General features: G+C 42.1%; 1 protein-coding gene across 6 annotated transcripts in view; it reads left to right on the top strand.

The window, feature by feature from the left end:
- Positions 1–23,391, top strand: part of LEKR1 (leucine, glutamate and lysine rich 1) — a 515,362-nt gene that overhangs the window by 77,290 nt on the left and 414,681 nt on the right. For all 6 annotated transcript variants that reach the window (XM_029615748.1, XM_029615750.1, XM_029615751.1 and 3 more), the window contains one exon: positions 19,377–19,591. In XM_029615748.1, coding sequence (XP_029471608.1) covers positions 19,377–19,591 — 215 coding nt within the window. The remainder of the gene's footprint in view (positions 1–19,376; positions 19,592–23,391) is intronic.

Raw genomic sequence — 23,391 nt, 5'->3', positions numbered from 1 at the left:
CTTTAAATAAAGGCTAAGAAAACAGATGAGTTTTTAATACCTTTTTAAAGTTCACCGTGGAGGATATGGCACATAAAGGGGCCGATGCAATATTTTGGTGCAGGAAGCAGGCGCTGAACCGGGGCGCCATGCAATATTTAAATTAGGGGGTCGCGTTAGCAAGGAGGAGCTAGGGACACTTGCGTGCCCTTAGCGCCTCCTTGCTAAGGAGAGCCAGAGTGCGTCGGTCCTCTGCCGGTTAGGAAAACCGATGCAGTTTATTGGCTTTTTTTTTTTTAAACTTTCTTCTTTAACTTTATTTACTTTTAGTTTTTCCTTCTACTTAATATCGCAACCATATTAAATAAGAGGCAGTAAAGAAAAGTAGTTATTTTCTGCTTTTCTGTACTGGTTTAAGGAATACTCAGCTATTAACACCTGTTCCGGGCAAGTGTTAATTTCTGATCGCTAAATGTGCGACCTAGATGCACATTTTTTTTTTTTTTTTGGCTTAGGGAGTGAATAGCTAATATCCTCTTTCACATGCATTTGCATGCGATGAGCGGTATTGGATTCATTCTGCGTTGGATGCGGGTTGTAGAGGCGCTAATCCCCTTATGCATAAGGGGATTAATTAGCGCCCATACAACCTGTGTCCAACTGTGGGTTATAAGGTGCGCTCGGCTGAGCGCACTGTATTGCATCAGCCCAAAAGTGTCTGTCTGGGATAGCATTCCAAAGGTATGGGCCTGCCTCAGAATAAGCATGATGCCTGGTAATATCTAATCTTGCAAGCTTTGGGCTAGGGATTTCTAGGAAACATTTGTTGGAGGATCGAAGTTGTCTGGTTGGCTTGTAAAGACAGAGGACAGTGCTCAACCATATTGACTATTTGTTTTTCAATCATTTATGGATCAATATAAGTAATTATATTGTATCCTGAAGACAGTTGGAAGCTAATGGAGAGTATATAGTAGCCACCCTTTGGATCAACTCCATTCTGTTTAGATCATTTTTGAAGTTGTGGGCTCCAAAATTGTATGTAATATTCCAAATGAAGCCTCACCAGCGACTTATACAGGGGCAATATCACCTCCCTTTTTCTGCTGACCCTTCCTCTCCTTATGCAGTCAAACATCTTTCTGGCTTTTGCCATTGCCTTATTTACCTGTTTGGCCACCTTGAGATCATCGGAATCAATCACTGCCAGATCCTGCTCTTGTTTTGTACATAGAATTTTTCCTCCGCTCCCCCTGGATTTTTACAGTCCATTAATCTATCTTTTTAAGCATTAAATCTTAGTTGTCAGACTCTAGACTATTCCTCAAGCTTTGCTAGATTCCTCCTCATATTTTCTACACGTTTCTGGGTGTCTATCCTATTTTACATTTTGGTATCAACCGCAAAAAGACAAACTTTTCCCAACAGCTTTTCCACACTATCACTTATGAAAATGTTGAAAAGAGCCAGTTCAAGAACCAGTCCCTCCAGCACACCACTGGTAGTGTTCCCTCTCCTTGGCGTGAGCTCCATTTACTACTACGATTTGTCGCTTCCCATTCCATCAGTTTCTAACCCAGTCAGTCACTTTAGGGTCCATACCAAGGGTGCTCAGTTTATTGTTTCAAAGGCCTTACTGAAATCCAAGAACACTACATCTAGCGCTCTCCTCTAGTCACCAGTTAAAGAAATTGATTAGATTCGTCTGATAAGATTTACCTCTGCTAAAACCATGCTGCCTTGGATCTTCTAATCATTTGGATTCCAGAAACTGTACTATCCTCTGTTTTAGCAGTGATTCCATCAATTTACTTACCACCAAAGTCAGATTAACCAGTCTTTAGTTCCCAGCCTCCTCTTCTCTTTTTTTGTGAAGAGGAACCACATCTGCCTGTCTCTTGTTCTTTGGAACCACTCTGAACTCTAAAGAAGCATTGAAAGGGTCAGCCAGTAGAGCAGTCCAAACTTAAAAAATCCTTAGATGTAGCCTCATCACTTTTATCTTTGTGTACTATTTTATCTTCTCTTGCTTGCCTGCACAAATAACAGGTGCCAAGTATGCAGGTGCTTTTAGCATGTGTCCTATGTGGTTGCTAATTTTCAAAGAATACAATGCACGTTGAAAATTATAGAGTAGATGGGCTAAAAGTACATTGTAAACAACGCCACTCGGTGTCACATCTGTGTAAAAAAATAGACCCAAAGGGAAAACCGTGTAAGAGAGGTGTTAAGACTATGGGATTGTAAAAATTAAATTTAAAATACTAAAAATTCATTCTGCATACAGAAACAATTCATAGATTAAATAAGCTGAAATAAACTTTGTCCAGTGCAGGAGCACTTATGATCCACAAGAAGATTTAACAAGTCTAGACTAAGGGGAAGATGATGATAAAAAAAAAAAAAAAGGGCCACTAGGTTCAAACTCTGTGGGTACTGTTTTACCCGCAGGGATTGCACCATAATCAAAGCAGAAGTACACAGTGACTTTTGCTTTAATTGTTGCCCAATAAAAAATTTCCCACAGAGATTTGTGCCTGCTCTCTCTGCTGGTAATTTTTCAGCACAAAACAGCGCACATAGTTTTGTATAATCCAAAATTATGTGCGATGCTCAATTCTCTACCTTTTCCCTGCCTCTGCAGTCTGCGAGTAAAAGTACATGTGTTTGTTAAACAGTGCACTTGCTTCTATTCGCAGATTGGGCAATTTTTAAAGCCTTGATTTCTGTGGATAAAATGCCTTTTTACCTGCAGAAATGGCTTTCAATTTTGTACTTCCTATTTTGCAGTGGACCTATTGGGTTGGATGACAAAGATGGGCTAGTCACTATAAGAGAACTTATTGTGTTAGCTCCATGTGATCCCAGGGGTTTTGTTAGACTTATACTGGGGAATTAAAAAAGAAGAAATCCCCTTTGGAACACAAGTAAGAGAACCTGAAAGATTTTAAGAACACAGGTGAACATCATTCTGGGGCGGTTTAAGTATAGTAGGTCTGATGTGAGGATGGAAAGAGATTATTTATTTCTATAATTTACATGCTGCCAGTACATAGCAACAGGCGGCTTTTGTTTAGCATATCTTTATTGGGCCCTAAAAATAAGAGTGCCTGATATACCCATTGGATAGGTCTGGCCCAAAAGTGCTCTTCTTTGACAGGTTTAAATGAGTTATTGTTCTGCAGTCCTGCTTAAAGCTGATTGGATCCTCTATTCTGGAAGTCTACTTCATCCAAGGCTAGCTTTGCTGAATAGTATATTTGCTTTTAAATATAGTGAATCTTTTTCAGAGTAAAAAGGGAGTACCATATTAGCATGTCAAGCATAAAATTAGTTAAAAGAAAACATCATCATTATTATGTAAAGGACAGCTTTATAAAACTGATAGATGTTTGAAAATGTGAAGCTTTTAGGACTACGTTTGTCTCCTCACAGCTATTAGAAATGGGTATCTACCTGGCCAGGCTTGAGGAGTGCCAATGCACCTTGTCAGAGAGTGGGGTACTAGTCCTTCATGCCACAACTGTAGCAGCAGGAGCTCTCTGGAGCTTCCACACGGTTGCTGGATTACAGCTGTGTCCTGATAGGACCTGGGCTGACCATCTGCATATCTGAGGGGGCCCCCATTCCTGTGGCCTGCCCCATCCCTGACTGCGCAGGGCACTGTTTGGCCCGGCGACAGGCCTGGTGCTCTATCTCACACTTCTTCCAACCATCTGGTGTAGATTTGACTGGTGGGAACTAACCCTTTGGAACAGTCCATTGGATAATCACTCCATAGTGTACTTGGTGATTCTATCCTCAGCTTCGGGTCTCAGTGGCCAAAAGTAAACAGAAGCATCAGTGTCATCTCAAAGCAGCACACAAGCTCTGAAAAACACATGTCACTAAGTGCCACCTTTCAGTGTTCTCTCTATTATCTCTATTCGTTTTACTTAAAGGGAATGGGGATCATATGAGGGCAGAGCGTGCTATCATAACTTTTGTGACTATTCACATTTTGTAGATGATTTTTCACACTTTCCATACATTCAGTGAATCAGACAGCCTGTGCTTACTACCAGTCTCTTCAGGGTCGGTGTTAGCACACGGGTCCAAAGTAGAAATTAAGATGTGTGCTCAGCCAGTATCAGGTTTCCTGAAGCTCGCTCTTAGTGACATCGCTCAGCTTTGCCAAGGAAGCACCTGGTAGTGCTTGGGCTCTGGGCAATTGCCCTGCATGCCTCTCCCACCTGCAGCTCTAGCCCCAAGTTTGCTGATATTGTAGGAGTTTATTCAAGTAATACCTTTTCTCCCATTTTGCACCTTTGCCAGCTCTTCTGTGACTAGGCTCCCTCTTGAAAAGACACTGTTCTTTTTAATGACTTTCCATACAGAATTTGCTCTGAGCTCATTTAAAACAGAAATGAAATTGAAGAAACAGCTGAGAGGGAAATAATAGGCCTCTGAAACAGAACTGAAATGTGCTGGTCACAAAATATTTTAAACTGAGGCATATTATTTTTTTGTTTTGTCTGTGAAAATGACTTCTTATCCTAATCAGAGGAAAGAAAAGGGCTTTTTAAATAGTCTTTCACTTGGTCTAGTCCATGGGAAAGTACTGCTTGTACTACCTGTTGGGTTTTGTAAAGTTCATTGTTGTCATTTGTCTGTGTGTTAAATTCTCACGTCTCTGAGAAAAAGGAAACGTTCATTTAGAACTGATGTGGATCTGTTAATCGAAGACCATGATGTAAAAAAAAGCTGCTTGTAACATTGGCCGGTTCCAATTCCTGTCTCAGGTCAGTGGTTGGGATACTTTGCAGTGGGATGCAAGTTCACCAAGTTTTCATAATTATTTATTTTGAACAGAGAAATGAGTGGCGGTGCATGAACACACACCGTTCTCTTGAAGATAAACCTTCATAACAGTTCATGTTGTTCTTTGCTTTTGTTTTTTTTCAGTAAAGTCAGCAGAGTGCTTTGGAACCCCATAGTATTAATTCTGAATAATAGATATTTTTCCCAACATTTGAGGACATATTGTAACTGCCAGGAAAAGTAAAACTGGATTTTGCAGTGTACTCGAGGTCATAGTCGAGGTCAAATTTTATACTGAGACAGAATTAGCAGATGGGAAATTAAATCATAGCAAAGAGTCATCAAAGAAAGATTTTGCTAACTTTCACTTAAGATGTTACATTTTACTAACTATAAAATAGTAAAGTCATGCTTATATGATATTAAACCAAGGGGCGAACAGAGGCATGGAAGCAGAATTATACTCTTCTTCAAACTCTGTGTGTTTGAAATATGGCCAGCAGTGTACATTTTTTTTTTTTTTAAAGAATTTCTACCCACATGATGGCAGGGATTTTGATTGTAGATATCATGATTTAAAAACAGCCTTTGTGAGCACTTTGCATGGTCAGGAAAGAAAGAGAGAGAGATTATAGGGAACAAGGTGAGAGGAGATGAAGCCTAGAAAGAAATGAGAACCAACAGAGTGAGAGAACACATTGCTGAATAATTGGAATGTTAGGGGATCAAACCCCTAGAGATCCATGCACACTGGGGCATTGGGTTTTTGTTTGGCTTCTGTTGGCTCTGCCTTGACATATGATGTCTTATTAGAAACACATGGTTTTGTTGACATTCTTTATAATTTCCCATGGAAACACAAGTAGGCACAATATGTTGTTCATATTAGGCTTTGTTTTTGGAAAATGTCTCTTTCATGTTAAAATGTATGACTTTGGCAAAATTATCTTTTTTTTTCATTTGTTTTTTTTCCAGTGTCTATTTTTTTTTTTCCTGTTATATCATCTACATGTTGGAAATGGCTAAAGTTGTAGATCTGAATTAATGTATGCACCAATCTGAGAATTCTGGGACAGCTATAATCTAGTTTTGTCTCCTTAACCTTTTTGTTTCTAAATGGTTTGAAGTACCTTGCTGCCTTGTGATTTTGTCTTTTCTTCTCCGTGATAAAGTGATGTTCTTGCTTAAAGGAAAAGTAAGCCCTTGGAGAGGTTTTTCATAGTTTTACTTTTTGTAAACAATATTTTGCTTTAAAGTTCAGCCTCTGCCTGCTGGTGAAGTTGTTCACATACTGCTGATAGGGGTACAAAGGTTGGTTGTGGTCTTATTAGGCAATACCGTAGTAAACTTTGATGCCATAGTCTGACTCTGTGCTGCAGATCATTTTCCTGGAGGTAGTATGTAAAGAAACAAGAGAGCAGGTGTGTTGCAAAAGGAACTTGCATATGGTCCATAAACCTGTCTGTGTAGGTGAATATACAATAAACTGGAGGCAATGCTGCCTTCAAAATTTGTACATAGCAAACTTTATTTGACAATTGGTCCCCCCACACGGAACCGTGTTTTGCATGGGCTGCATCAGGAGGGACAGCTTACATATGAGCAAATGTGCTTATGACATTGTCAAAAAAATTTAAACACAGTTTCGAAATTTGGAGTAACCTATTGTAATGCCATGTACTTCAAATTATTCCAAGATGGACAGCATTGCCTCCAATGTGAGAACAAAATCAAATCCAAATACAAGTCGTCTTATTAAAATAACAGGTATTATGTGGCCTGGTGTTATCTTTAGCTTGTATATCATTTCCTTGTCTGAGTCTGTCTAACAAAAGATACTTCCATCTGAAGGGAAGGAGTAAGTAGTAGTGGCATTTACTGGACTTGGTACTTTTCACAGTCCATGGCATTGTTTTAAATCTTAAATAACCTATAATGAGGATTATGATAGAATTTCTTTTGATTCTTCCAACTTCACTACCAAAGGTCCTTCAGATAGATATTTTGAGAAATGTGTGCTACAAGGAGTATCTGATGGCGAAATTAGTGGACTTTACAGAGGGTACTCTTCAAAGTAATTTCTGCAGGTAAGATTGCTTTACCCACAGAAAATCTTGCCCGCTCTCTATGCATTAGGCCTGTGGCATATACCATTACCTGCAGTGACAAGACACATTCCTGGGGGTAGGGATGGGGAGTGATTTGGAGCTGAGCACATGCTTTTGTAGTCTCAAATAGGAGTGTAGTTTTTCTCCAGAAAACTATTTGTACAAGTCAGTTGGTATGAATGTGTGCGGGTAGCTTTCCTGGGATAATTTTCAAAATGAAAGTACACCCATGGATTTGCCTGTGGACTTTTCACCAATGCAAGCATTCTTTTTTAAATGATGCCCATAAAGGTCAGTGTCTAGACATCAGAAAGCTCTGTTGGATTTAAACACTGAATGGATTAAAGTTAAATGTGTTGTACATATTGGTTCAGGAATGGCTAAGTTTTCAAGCCCAGAGTATTTGGCTTTTTGACAGTTCTATAGAGATTTATTTATGATATTTTTTCCAATTATACCTTTTAATTCTCTCTACAATCTTCAATTGTTTAATGATCTGATTGTTACTGAAATCTGATTTCCTTATATCTCAGATTATCTACTGACATTTTGTAGAATCCACGTTAACCAGATGTCTGATGCCGCAACTCTTAATTGTATTTCTTGGTCTCATATTCCCAGTCGTTAAATTTACAGCATGCTACACCAATACCTTTTAAGTCAGATGTAACCTCAGCTTTGAAGTCTACAAACCTTGAAGATGTAACCGTTAGTTCTTGTAGATTTAAACATTATTCTGAAGATGTAAACTTAGATTTTGAAGACTAATCTGTAAGCATTTGTATTTATTGTAAGAATTTGTATTTATTATTTAGCTATTTACATTGATCTGTTACCACTTGGTCCTGTTCTCTCCTTTACCTCAAGTTCTAAGTTCCTACAAAGTTATCCTTGTTATTTTATACACACTTGTTTGATGTAATTTTCCAATATTGGTTCTGTGTAAACCGAAGTGGTATGTACTAGTACATGAACTCCGGTATATAAAAGCCTTTAAATAAATAAATAAATAAATAAATGAAGCTTATGGATGGATTATAACTTCTATTCTGTTTTCATTGTTTATATATTCTTTACTAATCTAACCCCTTTTTTGGTTGTGATCTTGAATAGAGGGGTACACGGTTGTTGTGGGTCCTCAAATTTCCTCTTACTCTCATTCCCATTTTTTTCACATTCCACAGGCCCCAGGTGCTGGGGTTCAGTCCAATGGGGAGGAGGATTCAAACTCCAGGGCACAAGGAAAATTGGCTAAAACACAGTCTCTCTCTTTCTTTCTCTCTCTCTCTTTCTCCCTCGGATGTATTCATTATTAGGATGTCCTTTAGGGGGTACCTCTGGTTCTCACAAAATACACTGTAACTAAAATGTCTTCAATCCGCATCAAAAAAATTTCCACCTGATCTTCACAAACTTCCACAATGTTGGTCTCAGCCCTGCACAGCTGAGTTAGTGTCCCTGAAGGTGGCAGGCACTAGACAAAGATCCAAGACTCCCAAGGAGCTGATGGTAAAAATTCCTTCCAATGCAACAGGAACAAAATCTTCTAAAAAATTCTTCTCACTTCTCTGCTAGTAAGTCACTGCTGTCCCTCTTGGTAGTGACGGCAGGGAACCCCCAGCTCTTTTGCCCCGATCCCTTCAGGCAGGAGCAAAATATTCCTGAGGCAGGACCAGGCTCCACGCAAAACAAAAGTTCTTCTAAAGCAGTGGTCCCCCAACCCTGTCCTGGGGGCCCACCAGCCAGTCGGGTTTGCAGGACATCTGCAATGAATAGGCATGAGAGAAAATTTGCATACACTGCCTCCATAACATGCAAATTCTCTCATGCATATTCATTGCAGATGTCCTGAAAACCCGACTGGCTGGTGGGCCCCCAGGACAGGGTTGGGGACCACTGCTCTAAAGCACAGACTTTCCAAAACATCTTCTTCCACTCCTCTCCCAGAGACACTCCCTACCAGGATGGTTAATGGGTATGCCTCTTTCTTTACATCTGGGGGAATTCTGTGCACAACAAAATATACATCAGTCTTTGAGTAATTAATGTAAAATGTATTCTCACAGGACAAGCAGGATGGTAGTCCTCACAAATGGGTGACATCATCAGGATGGAGCCCTGTACGGAAAACTTTTCTGTCAAAGTTTCAACAAGCTTTGACTGACACTGGCACACTGGGTGCACTGAGCATGCCCAGCCTGCAATTATCCCTGTGAGCCACAGGTGTCTCCCTCAGTCTTCTTTTTTCCGCTCTGCAGTCAGCATAGCGGTTGGAGCTCTGTGAGGATTTTTTAACTAATTACCTCATGGAAACACTTAACTTTTCACTTCAAAAAACACTTTTCCCTGCACAGGTCTCCCTCCGCGTACGTTTTTACGACGCTCGGTGAGTACTAATTCTTATTTTTCGGTCGGTTCCTGTCACTATCTTAAGGCTGTTAACTGACTGAAGCCTTCCCTTCCCCCATTTTTCAGTTAGCTTTAAACAGCTTGCGAGTATCTCTGTGACACTCTGCTTGCTTATGCTAGTGGGGTAGGGATTTTTCCTTAACTTTAGGACCTCTGTAGCTTCAAGTCCTTCGTTCCCTGGTACCCTCACGCAGTCGATACCCTATCGCTACACCGGTACCCTCCTAAACCGCCCTGGGCTTTTATATGTCATCAGCGCCCCTCCCCCCACGGTGCCCTGATGCCTTTATCCATGTTTTTTGCTTTTCAGTGCTACCAGGCTTTTTCCTCCTACGCACTGTTTTTTCCTTGGGCTTCCTCGGTGCCGTCCCTACCCGGATGCATGTCATTGACGCACACGCTGTTAGTCACTGCCATGCATACTCGGCTCGCCGCCACCGCTGCCCGAGACACTTTTTAACGATCCCAGGGTCACTTCATCGATGCCACCCCCCCCCTTTTGGGGATGCCATCGATGCCCCATCCTCCCCACCGATGTCCAGCCCTTTTCCATCGGTGGGCATCGGTGCCACATCAATGCCGGATGGTCCCCATCGGTGGGCATCGGTGCCGGATGGTCCCCATCGGTGGGCATCGGTGCCGGATGGCTTGTCCGTCGATGGCATTGGTGCCGGATGGCCGTCCGTCGATGGCATCGGTGCCAGGTCCTTTTGCATCGATGGACACCGATGCCCAGGTGTTTCATCCATGGGCATCTATGTTAGAATGCATCCATCGAGGGCAGTCGATGCCAGGCTGCTCCCATCGATGAAATTCGATGCCCAGGTGGGTCCCATCGATGGGTATCCATGCCGGCTCGATTCCGCGGATGGGCGTCGATGCCACTGCCAGCCTTATGGCTGGCATCGATGCCCATGTCGATTCCAGGACTGGCGTTGATGCTGGGATGGAATTCATTGACTGGGAGATCCATGCCATCGATTCCATACGTGCCCATATCGATGCCACCGACACACATGTCTGGGGCACCGATACCATGTACACTTAGAAATCTGAGTCTGTCCAAATCGATACCGTCAACGTCTGTGGCCCTATAGTTGATGCCCGTGGCCATGCCACAAAAGGCATAAATGCCCGCCTCCATGCATAGATGCCCTCGACACCTACGTTTTCCTTCGGTGTCCTTGACGCCCTATCGATTAGACTTCGACTCAGTCGATGCCGGTGTCTTTTTCAATAACGGCAATGTTTTTCGATTATTCGATTCCACATAGTTTCAAAGATACCTATACCAGTGCTGTCAGTGCCCGTCACTGTCATCATTTTCCTGGCCAGTCATCGACGATTTTCATACCCATTTTGATGATATCCTCGAAGCCCCTTAGGTTGCCTTCAATATCGTCAATACCGACATAGCACCGCCACATAATACCCTCGCCTCCTCACATTGCTCCACGCTTTGGGTTCTTTTTTAAGCCCCGTATTAGCTTAAGACACTCCATTGTGTCAGGAGCAGAGCAGGCGTGCAGACAGTTCGTCATCGATCGTCTTCCAGGACGACGAGGGCTTCCATCTCGGCGCTGGGGAAAGACCGGGCCGAGCACCGTGGCACCCATCATCGCCGACATCGTGATCGTCCGCCGCTGATGCCATCCAGCACGTCGGTGCCATCCTTCTCCAGGCTGGACAACGCTCGGGCAGAGCAACATCACCACTGCCATCAGCACTGTTCCTACAGTTTTGGCAGTCCTTGGTGATCCAGAACTTCCGGATCCAGGTCCGACGGCTTCTGCATTGGCGTCACGACACATCGAGCCGCTGCGACGAGGGAAGGGAACATGAGTTCCGTTAGGGCTCCCCTGTTCCTGGCGTGCCCCACCGTCAAGTGGTGTGGGACTGTGGCCATCTGTTACACTTAGCAGTCTAAGCGCCAATCACGCCTGGCCTGTCTCCTCTGTACCTGTGCCACCATACCGGGTTTCAGTGTGAGATGGAAGTTTACGTCCCCGGCCTTACCCTCGAGGACTCCAGAGACCGACGGAGTCAACAGTCTTCACCAGCTCGTCTTGCGGCGATCCACGTCGGATGGTAAGTACCCACTTCGGCGGCATTCCCATAGAGTTGTGTTCTCCCATTCGGACCGTGGTTCGAAAAGTTCTGGGTCATGTGCCTTAGGAGCTGTATTAGTGTCACATATCGCTATGTTAGCTATGTTAGCCACAATACCAGGAGAACCCCTCTATCTTCTTGGGATTGCAGCAGGGCTTCTTCTCTTGTCAGTAACAAGTCCCTGTGCCGACCAATGCTCTGACCCTTGGTTCCCTCCCAACCAAAGTTCCAGCTGCATTGGCTGATCTGCTAAACATGAGATTCAGCAACCATTGCCCCATGTACAAGTCCACCTTGAAGCCTGGCCACAGGTCTCAGTGTCTCCTTGTACAGCATACAGAAATGCGGGTACCACTTACCGCTCACACTCCTGCGGGAGCCTACATGATATCCTCCATTGGGACACCTCCTGGTCTCCCATCTGGTCAGATATCAGAGCGGCCACCCCACCTTGTACCAAAGTCCCGGTACACTCCCCCAGGCGCTACGAAGTGCAGAGGGGAGAAGGGAGGGGGGTTGGGGAGTTTTAATTGCACTATTTTTTCTTTTAACAGAAAATAGTTACTCTCCGCACATCCTGGACCTAAGAAACTCCAACTTTCTTTAGAAGTCACAGGTACAATGGTATCTTTGGTTACCATCACTCCATATTGCAGTAAGTACATTATTTTAATGTTTCTATGTGCTTTATGATGAGTCAACATTACAACCCCAAGCTCTGCCGTTGGCACCAGCTTCGGTAAGTGAACTGTCTCTTGCATCATGGTGAATGCTGTTTTCTCTGCGGAGTGTAACATCATTCACTTTCCTTGCATAGACTACTGCTAACCACTTTCAGTACATGCAATGAGCTCTCACTTTTTTCATGACTCACTATACATTTACTAACTGGGATTACTGTCACTGCCATAAATCCCTTCTGTAACACTTCTGGACACCACAGTCTTAAGACCCTCTTGTCCAGCATGCGCACAGACATTCTGATACATTCGTATATGTCCCTGTGCATATTTTCCATAACCTCAGCCCTTCAACTTTTCATGGTTGGGCTATGGGGTTTCTTCCCACTATGCATTTTTCTCATAATTCAAAACTGCTATGGGTTATATTCAGTGACATTCTATACTCAATGGACCTAAGTGGTTTCATTGCTTTCGTCCCTGATTCTTATCCCAGTTCGAACTAGGACCTAGTCTCCTTCGACTCATGCTCGCAATTCCTTAGGGTTATAAAGTTTCTCCTGAAAGCTTTCAACCCATTATGCGTCTATTGCACTCCAGCATAGTTTCTCATAAACGTCCTGGACGTTGCACCCATGAGTTATGCCCTTATGCCTTCCAATACTGCTTTTGCAACAATTCTTTGTGCATACAGACAGACAGCATAGGGACAATGTGCTTTCCAACTCATAAGCACGCATTACCTCTTAGCTGCTCTGCTAGACAGCTGCGCAGCTCTACCTTGGCCTTTGTTCACTTCATGCCTCCTTGGGCCACATATCTAAGAGATTTAATGAACGCTCTATCAGACCTTCTCCACGTAGGTTCTATCCTCTCGAATGGTCTCAATTACATGTGTACAGGGAAAATCTTTTCACGCTGAGTTAATTAAACTTTCCTCTGCGTCTGCATCATTCCATACGATGCACAGGTTCTGCTCCCTACACATGTTTCCTATGCGTTCCCTTAGATGCCTTTTCTTCCATCAAAGGCCTCTTCAATATATCTCTTCTGCTGCCTCTCGTAGCCAGCATTTTTTCTAATGTTGAACTGGGATGGGGTTCAGTATTCTTTTCCCCACTCCCTGACTGAGATCAGTATGCTTTCCCATACTTCTCAATCCATCATATCAGTAACCTTTTATTCTCTCACCAGTCAGTCCCAAATCATAGACTTACTGATGTTCTTAGGTTCTGGTAGCGTCACAAAACCTTCTAAACATAAATCTTGCCGTTTAATATGGCAGGCTTTACCTCCTGACGCTAAAAAAAAAAAAAAAAAGAGAGGTATTACTCCTTTTACTTTTCCACCATTTTTTCTTACTCCCTCGGATTCTGTTCTCCAGACATCCTCCACATAGTTACACCTTTCTCTCAGTAGGTGTATCGTTTTGGGAGTTGGGTTCCCGTTTACGGTAAACCTCTCTGAGTCTGCTTACCATGGATTATCCACTGATCAAGCCGCCTCTATTTCTCTAATCACGGAATGAACATATATATTTTCCTTATAAGTCTCATACATTCTACGTTTGAGCCTTTCCATTCCTCTCTTCCACAGTTTGGCAAGGGAACTTCTTTCCCTCTTAATGTCATTCCTGCCAGCAGGGTCCGTGAGTTATGCACTCTTTCCATACTCACCTGACTCGTTCCTCCGTCACTGAGTGGTTCTATGCATTCATCTTTCTATCCTTTTCAGGTAGATGTTGCATCTCTCTTTACTCAGGAAATACTCTGCCAATTTTTCCTAGCCTCTCTCTCTCGCCCTAGGGAGAGAGTGGGTTTTCCACATTCCTGGACAGTAATGCTGCGCTTACATTCTATCTACATTGCACTGCATTCCATGTGAATTCCACTTGACTCTTTCCTCCATGCAAGACTCAAGCTGCGACTTCCAGTGGCCACACAGATCTAATCCTTCTGACTAAGTGGTCTGTATTTCCTTTGCTACCAACAAGCAGACACTTCACTACAACACTGTGGGTATCCACATACTGTTGTTTCCGTCCTAGCCTTAACAGCTTCCCTTTGGTTACTGCTGCTTGTACTTTTTTATCAGGCTGCAGCCTGGAGTCCTCTCCATACCTTTGCAGCCTATTATTGCTTACATTGACTAGCCGGCATGCTCCATGTTTGGCCAGTCCGACTACTCTTACCTTTTTCAATTCACTACCCAACATCCTTCCACGAACCCATTATGGTGTTGCGGATGCCCTCCGTTCCCATTTCCACCTCTGTCATTACGCTTTCGCGTGTCTGCGGTGTATCTGGTGCATTCTCGGGCATCCTCAGCTCGGTACTCACCCATTTGTGAGGACTACCATCCTGCTTGTCCTGTGAGAAAGCAAATGTTGCTTACCTGGTGTAACAGGTGTTCTCACAGGACAGCAGGATGTTAGTCCTCACGAAACCCGCCCGCCACCCCGCGGAGTTGGGTCTGTATACTTTTATTTTAGTTTCGCTTGCGCTTATTAGCTATAAGACGAGACTGAGGGAGACACCTGTGGCTCACAGGGATAATTGCAGGCTGGGCATGCTCAGTGCACCCAGTGTGCCAGTGTCAGTCAAAGCTTGTTGAAACTTTGACAGAAAAGTTTTCCGTACAGGGCTCCATCCTGATGATGTCACCCATTTGTGAGGACTAACATCCTGCTGTCCTGTGAGAACACCTGTTACACCAGGTAAGCAACATTTGCTATACGAAACGTTATTACTCAAAGATGCAGAGTTTTATTTATTTATTTATTTTTTAAAATATTTTGAGTAGAAATCCCCTAGAAGTACACTGTAAGAGTGTCTCTTCCTCCTCTCTCCCTACTCTTCTGACCAAACCCTTTTCACTATGCCTTCTCAGGCCCCCGCTCCCCACTAACTCTCCTGTCCCTCTCCAGGCTCAACCCCCTTCCACTCTATTTCCGCCCTCTACTCCCAGAGTTTGACCCCCCCCTCTCTCATACAGCCTCTCATACAGGCTCCTTTTGTATCTGTCTCACAAACACAGGCTCCCTCTCGCTTGCACGCACACACATCCTCTCACAAGCTCCCTCTTTCTTGCACACACTCATACAGGCTCTCTCTCCCCCACACACCCTCACACAAGCACTCTCTCTCCCACAAGCCCTCTCTCGCTGGCACATACACCCCCTCACACAGGCTACTGGTCATGAAAAGACCCATTTCATGGTGGTCCTATCTTGGCAGATTTCACAAAACTGCGTCCAGTGGTAATATTCAAGGGGAAAACTATGCTAAAGAACCTAAAAATTCCAGCAGGCATAACTGTCCAGGTTCATTCTAAAGCCAGGATGGATGAGGAGGAAACGAAATGGTGGCTGTACAATGTGTGGGGTAGGCAACCAGGCACGGGCTAAGTAAACGACCGTTACAGTTGGTGTAGGATATGTTCCAGGCACATATAACAGAGGATGTGAAGGATAAATCAAAGAAAATGGTGACTACATTAGCAGTGATTCCAGGAGGTCTGACATCAATGCTCCAGCCATTAGATTTGTCTAAACAAGCCTTTCAAGGACCAATTGCGGCGTATGTGGCAACAAATGGGTGTGTTCTGATTAAGCAAAGCTAACGAAAGGAGGGAACCTGATGAAACCAGACATTGATTTAGTAGCGAAATGGATAACGGATGCCTGGGAGTCAATTCCACCAGAAATGATCAAGAAGTCATTCCTGAAATGTGGCATTAGCAATGTATGGATGGCTCAGAAGACGACGCCATCTATGAAGACAAAGATGAATCAGCATCGGATGATGATTCAACAGATGGAGACGGCGAAGACCATGTTTATACTGAGGCATCACCAAAGAACAGTTCCACGGTATATTCGGATATTCCGAAGATGAAGAATCAGACTTGGAAGGATTTGAATGAAGCATTTTATTCTTCATTTAATAACTACCGGTATCTGTAAATAAGAGATTCTCTTAAGTTGTTAAATGATGTTTCTTATGAGACACTATTCTGCTTTAAAAAAAAAACAAAACAATTTTCTTATGTTATCAGTTTGTTTCTTAGTATGATTTCACCATTTCATAAGCCCCCTTAGGTTTTACTCTCAGCTTATCCACAGGTGACAGATAATTCTTGATTTTGGGGCCCAAAAAATACCCTTGACGTATACATGAGTATATATGGTAATATATACTAGTATTAGCGCTGTGCATAGCATAGGCATCCTAAGGGTAATTTTCAAAGGGACTTCTGCCAGTGAAAACGGTGCTTTACTTGCAGAAATACCCTTTTTTGAAAATTGCTGTAATTTTACAAGCATATGAGGCAGACAGACACCCTATTTGCACAGAATTTATATGCGCATGGTGGAGAGGTATCCAGGAAGCGGAGTTTGGATTTAAATTCATGTTTTTTGATTTTGAAAAGCATGTTCGTAACTTTCTTGGAAAATCTCCTTACACAAATTAGTAGGTGTAACTTGTGTGGGGAGGTCTGCCAGGATAATTTTCACAGCAAACTTAATGCATAGAAGTTCACATTGAAAATTGGTGTAAGTTGTGCCTATAACAGCGTACAAATTTACGTGGCCTGTTAGGAAGTGACCCGCGCTCTGCCTAATGTGCTTTTCCTAGCATTCATGAGCTTATGCATATCATTAGTTTACTACGTTTGTAGAAGGTAATGCTTTAATGTGCCTGTTAAAAAATATGCGCTTTTCTAGTGCACATTTATAGTGCATTCTTAGGACAGAGCCCTGTGTGTAAGACACATAAGTTGAAAAATTGTGTGCCCTTAGTCCAGAAAAACGTAGAAGCAGTTTATTGATGCCACAAAAATAAGTTTTCTTGTAAGGTCTGTACAGTCTTTTTTTTTTTTTTTTTTAAAACAATGATTTTGCTTTACCTGAATATAAAACATTTAGACAGCAACTTTTAAACAGGCACATGTGCTGTTCTTCAGCCCGCGCCCAGGGATGCGGCCATTTTATAACACATGCATGCACGTTATAAAATAGCCTGATTGCAAATTTAAGTGGATGTGGGCCTATATGCACAAATGCCGCTTCTACTGCATAAGTGGGAGGATTTTAATAAACATGCGCACTGATGCCATTACCAGTTTTCCCAGTTCCAGACCCCCCTTAGTTTAAAAACCTCCCTTCTCCCCTGTTAGCCCTGACCCTTAAAACCCCGCCAATCTATTTATCTTTATTTTATTACTTACACGTCCTCCATAGCAGAAGTAAAGTTAGAGGCAGGGGACCCCAGTCTGCGCCTGTGCACGTAAGTATTTATGTGCTAATTTGAAGTTGAAATTCAGGAATGCCCATGCCTCGCCATGCTCCTTTTTGTAGCTTTTCATTTGTGCGCACAGTGGAAGATGCACGCGTTCTCGGGAGGAATTAAAAATCCGCTCAGTGCACACTGGCCCAACATATTCGCATATCTTCTGATTTTGGAGTGCGTCGGGCTTATAAATTCACCTCTAAGAATATTAGTCTATGGACTAGGGAATCTGTTCACTAAAGGTGCAATAAATGGTGCTCCATTTCGCACAAAGCAGCTGAACTTTAAGTCGCAGAATTTCTGCAAAGATATTGCTGTATTTATTAAGAATTATCTATGCAGAAATATCGTCTAAAAATCTACATTTGCATAGCTCAGAAAAGTGAAGATAGCCCAATTAAAATGTATTGTTTACTGTAACTTTCATGCCATTTTATCAATGGGATCTTTGGTGATTTCACATAAATAACATGTTAAGGTATGCTGAGAAAAAGGTAAAACATATGTAGAATTGTATATATTTTAAAATGTAAAGAACTCTAGGCTGGTAGCAGACTACATAAGCCTTGACTTTTTTTTTCCATTGAAAAATTACCATCTTGACCCTTTAATTTGAATGGAAATCAAATAACGTAAGAAAGGTCTGCAGTTATGAGTAAAATGCGACTTTTCCATGCTTTGTCAATATGACAGTGACATTTGGGGGGAGGGGGGCATTTTCAAAAGCATTTATGCACATAAAATGCAGTTTTATGCGCATAAATGGGCTTTTTTAGCATTACACATAAGAGTATGACCGGAAGCGAATTTTGCATGCCCTTTTCTGCGTACTGCAATGAGGCATACCCAGTGGTGGAGTTGGGGCAGGGAAATAATTTAAGGTGCGTACTTTCGAAATTACATGCATAATGTGAACATTTACATCTGCTCTCTTGAAGGCATAAATATGCTCACTAGTGCCGCGCTAAATTATGTACAGTCCTGCTAATTTTCAAAGCAGACCACACGTAATTCTGCTCTAAAAATTAGGTTTAACGCGGACTTCAGCCCTATGCAGGCTGTTATAAAGTTGGGCTCCCTACGTCTAAACTTGCTTTTGGTGCAAGAAACCCATTATAGTCCTTTCTTTTTTTTTTTTTTTTTGTATATTTATTTAGGAGTATCTGGTATTCTGCCTCTTCCCAAAGTTGGTCTCAAGGTGGATCACAATAAATGTAATGTTTTGGGGGGGTTCGGGAGGGTGGGGGATTTATTTTAAAGGGTCGGGGTGGGTTTTAGGGATGTTTTAGTGTGCCGGTTTTCCCGCCCTCCTCCGATTTACGATTTACACGATATTTTAAAAAACAAAACCACGACGATCCGATTCCCTCCCCCCCCCCCCCCCCAGCCGAAATCGATCGTTAAGACGATCGATCACACGATACACATCTCTATCCAGCATAGGTGAACCCATTTGTGATTAGTTTTAAGTCCTAGTTGTGTCCCTGTTGTGTATGACAGTCTCTCGTAAGGAGTTCTGGAAGTTGGGCAGAAGATATAGGTCTTTTAAATAAAAGTCATGCTTTAGCTTTGTTCCTGATCTTAAGGTAGTGTGGCTCCAGGCACAGGATTAGATGTACTTTGTCCTGCATGAGATGTCCTGCTTTTAACCGATAATGCACCAAAAATTTGAAATAATCTGTCAGCGGCCTCCTATCTTTCCTCATGTTATTCCTGTCCAAAACTATAATTTGACAGTGCTTCATAATTCACTGATGTCTTATTTCTTTCAGTATATTTTCATTACATTTTCTTTTAACATGCTGAATCATCAGTGGAGATTTAGTGACTTTCAGAAGTTGTAGAAGAGAAATGTAGATCTTTTTGGCGACTATGCCAGAAAGTTTTTATAGAGCTAAATGATATGGGGAAGGGTGATGACCACTGCAATGTGTTTTTTCTGTAATGAAACTGAGTTACAAGGCATGAAATTAATAGATATTTGTAATTTTACTTTCTAGATGTCACGTGATGAGACTGTCTGTACATACTGTGGAGTCAGCTATTTGATCCTTCATGAATTTAAGCTTATGGAAGAGAAAGTGAAAGCAATAGAAGAGGAGATGCGATTTTACCAAGGAAGCGTAGACCGTGAAAAAAAACTTCAGACAGAATTCAAGTCCCTTAGCAAGAAGTATGAACAGTGCAAGACCAACAACAAATTCAAAAGTGAAAGGTTGGAACATGCTATTTATTATTTTGTGCAGTAGCACACTAATTAAGGGCCTGCTGTAATAAACTTTTCACCCATAGATTACATAGTGGGAAAAGCCTTAGTAAATCAGGCCCTAAAATTTGCTTAAAGAGCAATTACAGAAAACAAACTGGCTCACAGTCTGCTCGACTGAGCGCGCTGTTTTGCCCACAGATGGATGCGTGTTTTTGACGCGCGTCCACTGCCCTTTATACAGTAAGGGGTTTAGCGTGTAGAAAACGTGTGGCCAACATGCAAATGTATGTTGATGAGTGCTATTAGTAATTCGCCAGGATATTGAAAAAAAGAAATGTGCGGCTGATCCGCACATTTTACGGTCAGAAATTAATGCCTGCACAAATGCAGGCATTAATTTCTGAGCAGCCCGAAAAAATGTACAGAACAGCAGAAAATATTGCTTTTCTGTACTCTCTCCAACTTAATATACTAGTGATATTAAGTCAGAGGAGCCAAAAAAAGGTTAAAAACAATAAATTAAAAAAAAAAAAAAAAAGTTCCAGCCAGTCAAGTTAGGGAAATGGACACGTAATTTTACCAGCGCCCATTTTCCTAACCCATGGCTGTCAGCAGGTTCGGAAAACAGACTCCTGTAAAATTTGTGTCTGTTTGTGAACCTGCTGATAGCCACCATTCCTGGGTTTCTGCTGCTAAGTAGGCACTAGGCGTGTTATATTGTCCCTAGTGCCTCCTTTTTAGTGCGACCCCCCCCCCCCCCCCCTCATTTAAATACAGGATCGCGCACCCAGGAGAGGTGGCTAGGTGCATGTTGGGAGAGCGGGCGCTCAACATTGAGCACCTGTTTTTCCCACGCTCCTTACAGTATCGGCCCGTATGTGAATAATCAGGAACCAATCAACATGCTTTAAGAGAGAAAAGGGGTCAAAAACGCTTTTGTAGAAAGACACATCCATGTATTCTGTTTTACCTATAGAATATATAAGAGATGTGAACTTTTGAACAAAACAATCTTGATGAAATGTTACTGCTTTCAGTGTGTCACTCTCTGCCTAACATCTTTTGCAGTAAACCAGCACTAGAAACATTTTAGCATTGTTTTCCCACAGCTGCGTCATCTAATAGCATGATAGAATTGATAAATAGTAGAAAGTAGTAGAAGTGGAGAGTCCTTCTAGCTTTTCTTATGCACTTTCTTTTATTATTATTATTATTATTATTTTTTTACCCATTAGTTTCTTGCTCCTTTGGGCATCCTGCTGAGTCAGGATGGGATCTGGCACCCATGAGCCTTCATTCACAACTACCCGGGGATTTTTTCTTCAGTTTCTCTCTTGTAGTTCTAAACTTGAAGGCTTCTTTCAGTTTTACTTTGAACTATTTATTTCTTCTCATTATCTCCATTTCATTCTCTTTTTCTCCCATATTGAGATTATTTTGTAGTTTACCACTAAATGTTTCTAAAAGAAAGCTCAAAATGTAATTTAGAAGATATTTTTAGAGGATCAAATGGATTTGAGATTGGATTGACATTACTTATAATTTTACACCTGCAAGAGAGAGAATATACATTGGCTGCTGTCAGGGTATGTCTGGCTGCTAGTGAATGGTACATTATGGTCGGATGAAAGTTGAGTCAGGGCTGGTAAAACCTTGCCTAGCTTGGGAGGTGTCTTGGCATGCAGTTGTAACACTGGAGCAGGCTGAGGATCAGGGACCCAGGAGAGAGGCATGGAGCAGGACTGCAGAGCTGAATGTAGAGCTGGAACACTGTAGCAGGACTGCAGAGTTAAATGTAATGCAGAAACAAGGTCAGGCGACTAGAGGGTCTGGAGGACATATCCCAGGAGTCTGTTGTACTAGTAAAAGTGTGCCTCTCTTGCTCTGCTTATATACTGACACCAGTCAGTCACCTGTGTTGAACCAATGGGTAAATGTTCCTTGGCCTCTCCCAGCCTCTGTATCTCCTACGGCTCTTCTGCAGCTCCCCAGTCTTTAACTTGTGGGTTTTCGTTTCAAGCCTGGTTGATCCTGACAGCTTCATAAGCTTGTTTCCTGGAGGGGGAAAGCAGCGAGTCTGCAGAGACAGGTCTGATAAGGTAGTTTAGAAGGATCCTGCAGATGTGTCTCTTACTACCCTCCCCCAGCCCAGGGTGCTGGCCTTTTCTCTGAGATTTGCTGTTTGTTACTTGACGCTTTTAGCGTGGGGGGGGGGGGAAGAGCTGGGTATCTTTGTGTGTCTAGGGCTTGTGTCTGCCGCTGACCCTCACTCAAGGCTCCTCCACTGCTTTCAACTGGCAACAACCCCAGCTCCCCATCAGATCTGAGTAGCACTTTTTTTTTTCTATATTTCCATGACCAGTCTCATGAAATTGCCATCTTGCTATGCCAAACCCATAATCTACAACCAATACAAAGACCAGTATACATAATGTTCTTTAGAAGGTGAAATAGCAACTGAGAAAAAATGGTTTGGGTACATTTTATGAACTTTTGTGATCTCGTTCTCAGTTATTATTTCAGTAACTGTGTCTAGTATCAAATTTTGTACAAATTCTTTCGGTGGATACGATGGACAGAGGTATAGACAAAACTGCCAAAGCTAATAGGTGCTCTCATGCATTATTAAACATGCCTAGAAAATGGCTCCTGAGTCATGATTTTTCATTAAGCATTGATTTGACTTTCTGATCCAGGTTATTGTTGTAAGAAAATAAAGTAGGAATACCGGGCCAAGACCTCCACCAGGAGACAAAATGTTTTTGTACTGTTGATTTTATGATTACATGACCTTCTTCCCCTCCTCACTCATAAAGCCATTTATTAGGCACTGGTGAAAAGCAAAAGCATATCTGTCGTCTGTGTATTAATGGTCATGCACACTACCAAAAAGAAGGCTAAGAGATCTCTGGGAAATTTTAGCACAACACACACAACCTTAAGTGGCCATGTTCAAATCTTGCAAAAAATAACCACCTTTTTGAGGTTCCTTTTTAAATTTTGACCCCTAACTTTTTCCTATCATATCTTTGTTGATTTTAACTGTTTACTGTACTAAATTTCCTGTAACCTCTTATTTGTCTCGTTTTTGTGTCTAGACTAGCTTGTAAGCTCCATGGAGTAGGAGCTGCCTCTTATGTGTATCTCTATAGATCTATATATACAATAAGTAATAGTTGTAGTAGTTATAGCAGCATGGTTGTATTATTATGTATTTATTTTTTGCAAGCCCTCCTTTTTTTTTGATTGTATTTATATCTGGCTTTGGGTTTTGAAACAACTAGTTGAATATTTTTCTTTACTCTGAAGACAAGCAGGTCTAAAATCTTTCAAATCCTTGCTGAAAATATGGCTATTTAAGCAAGCGTACGACTTAATCTGAGATTTGTCTAATCAGACTATTGGTTTACGTTGCATGAGACCAGTTCAGTTACAGCTATGTGCTTTTATGTGATATGTTTGTGCATATTTATTTCATAATTGTACTACCTGTACATCGCCTAGTTTTCTTGCTTTAGGAGGTTTATAAATACAGATAAAGATAAAGAAGGTCACATTTTTTTGATACATTTTGGAGGTAATTTTCATAAGGATTTGTGCGTGTAAAACTGGGTTTTACTCACATAAACGGGTTTTTGAAAACTGCTACTTTTATGCATGCAACTCCTTTGAAAATTACCTCCATGGTTCTTATGACTGTACTTGGTAGTGAATGGCTGAATTCTTCCAAAGCTTTTGGGAAAAGCATAAAAGCCTTTTGCTGCTTATACGCAGTAGTTCCCGCTCTGTTGTGGCACTGCAGCTCC

The sequence above is a fragment of the Rhinatrema bivittatum genome, chromosome 9 (assembly GCF_901001135.1).
Source record: "Rhinatrema bivittatum chromosome 9, aRhiBiv1.1, whole genome shotgun sequence".
Taxonomy (NCBI): Eukaryota; Metazoa; Chordata; class Amphibia; order Gymnophiona; family Rhinatrematidae; genus Rhinatrema; species Rhinatrema bivittatum.
The sequence above is the reverse complement of the archived record's forward strand: the minus strand, read 5'-3'. Positions and strand labels throughout refer to the sequence as shown.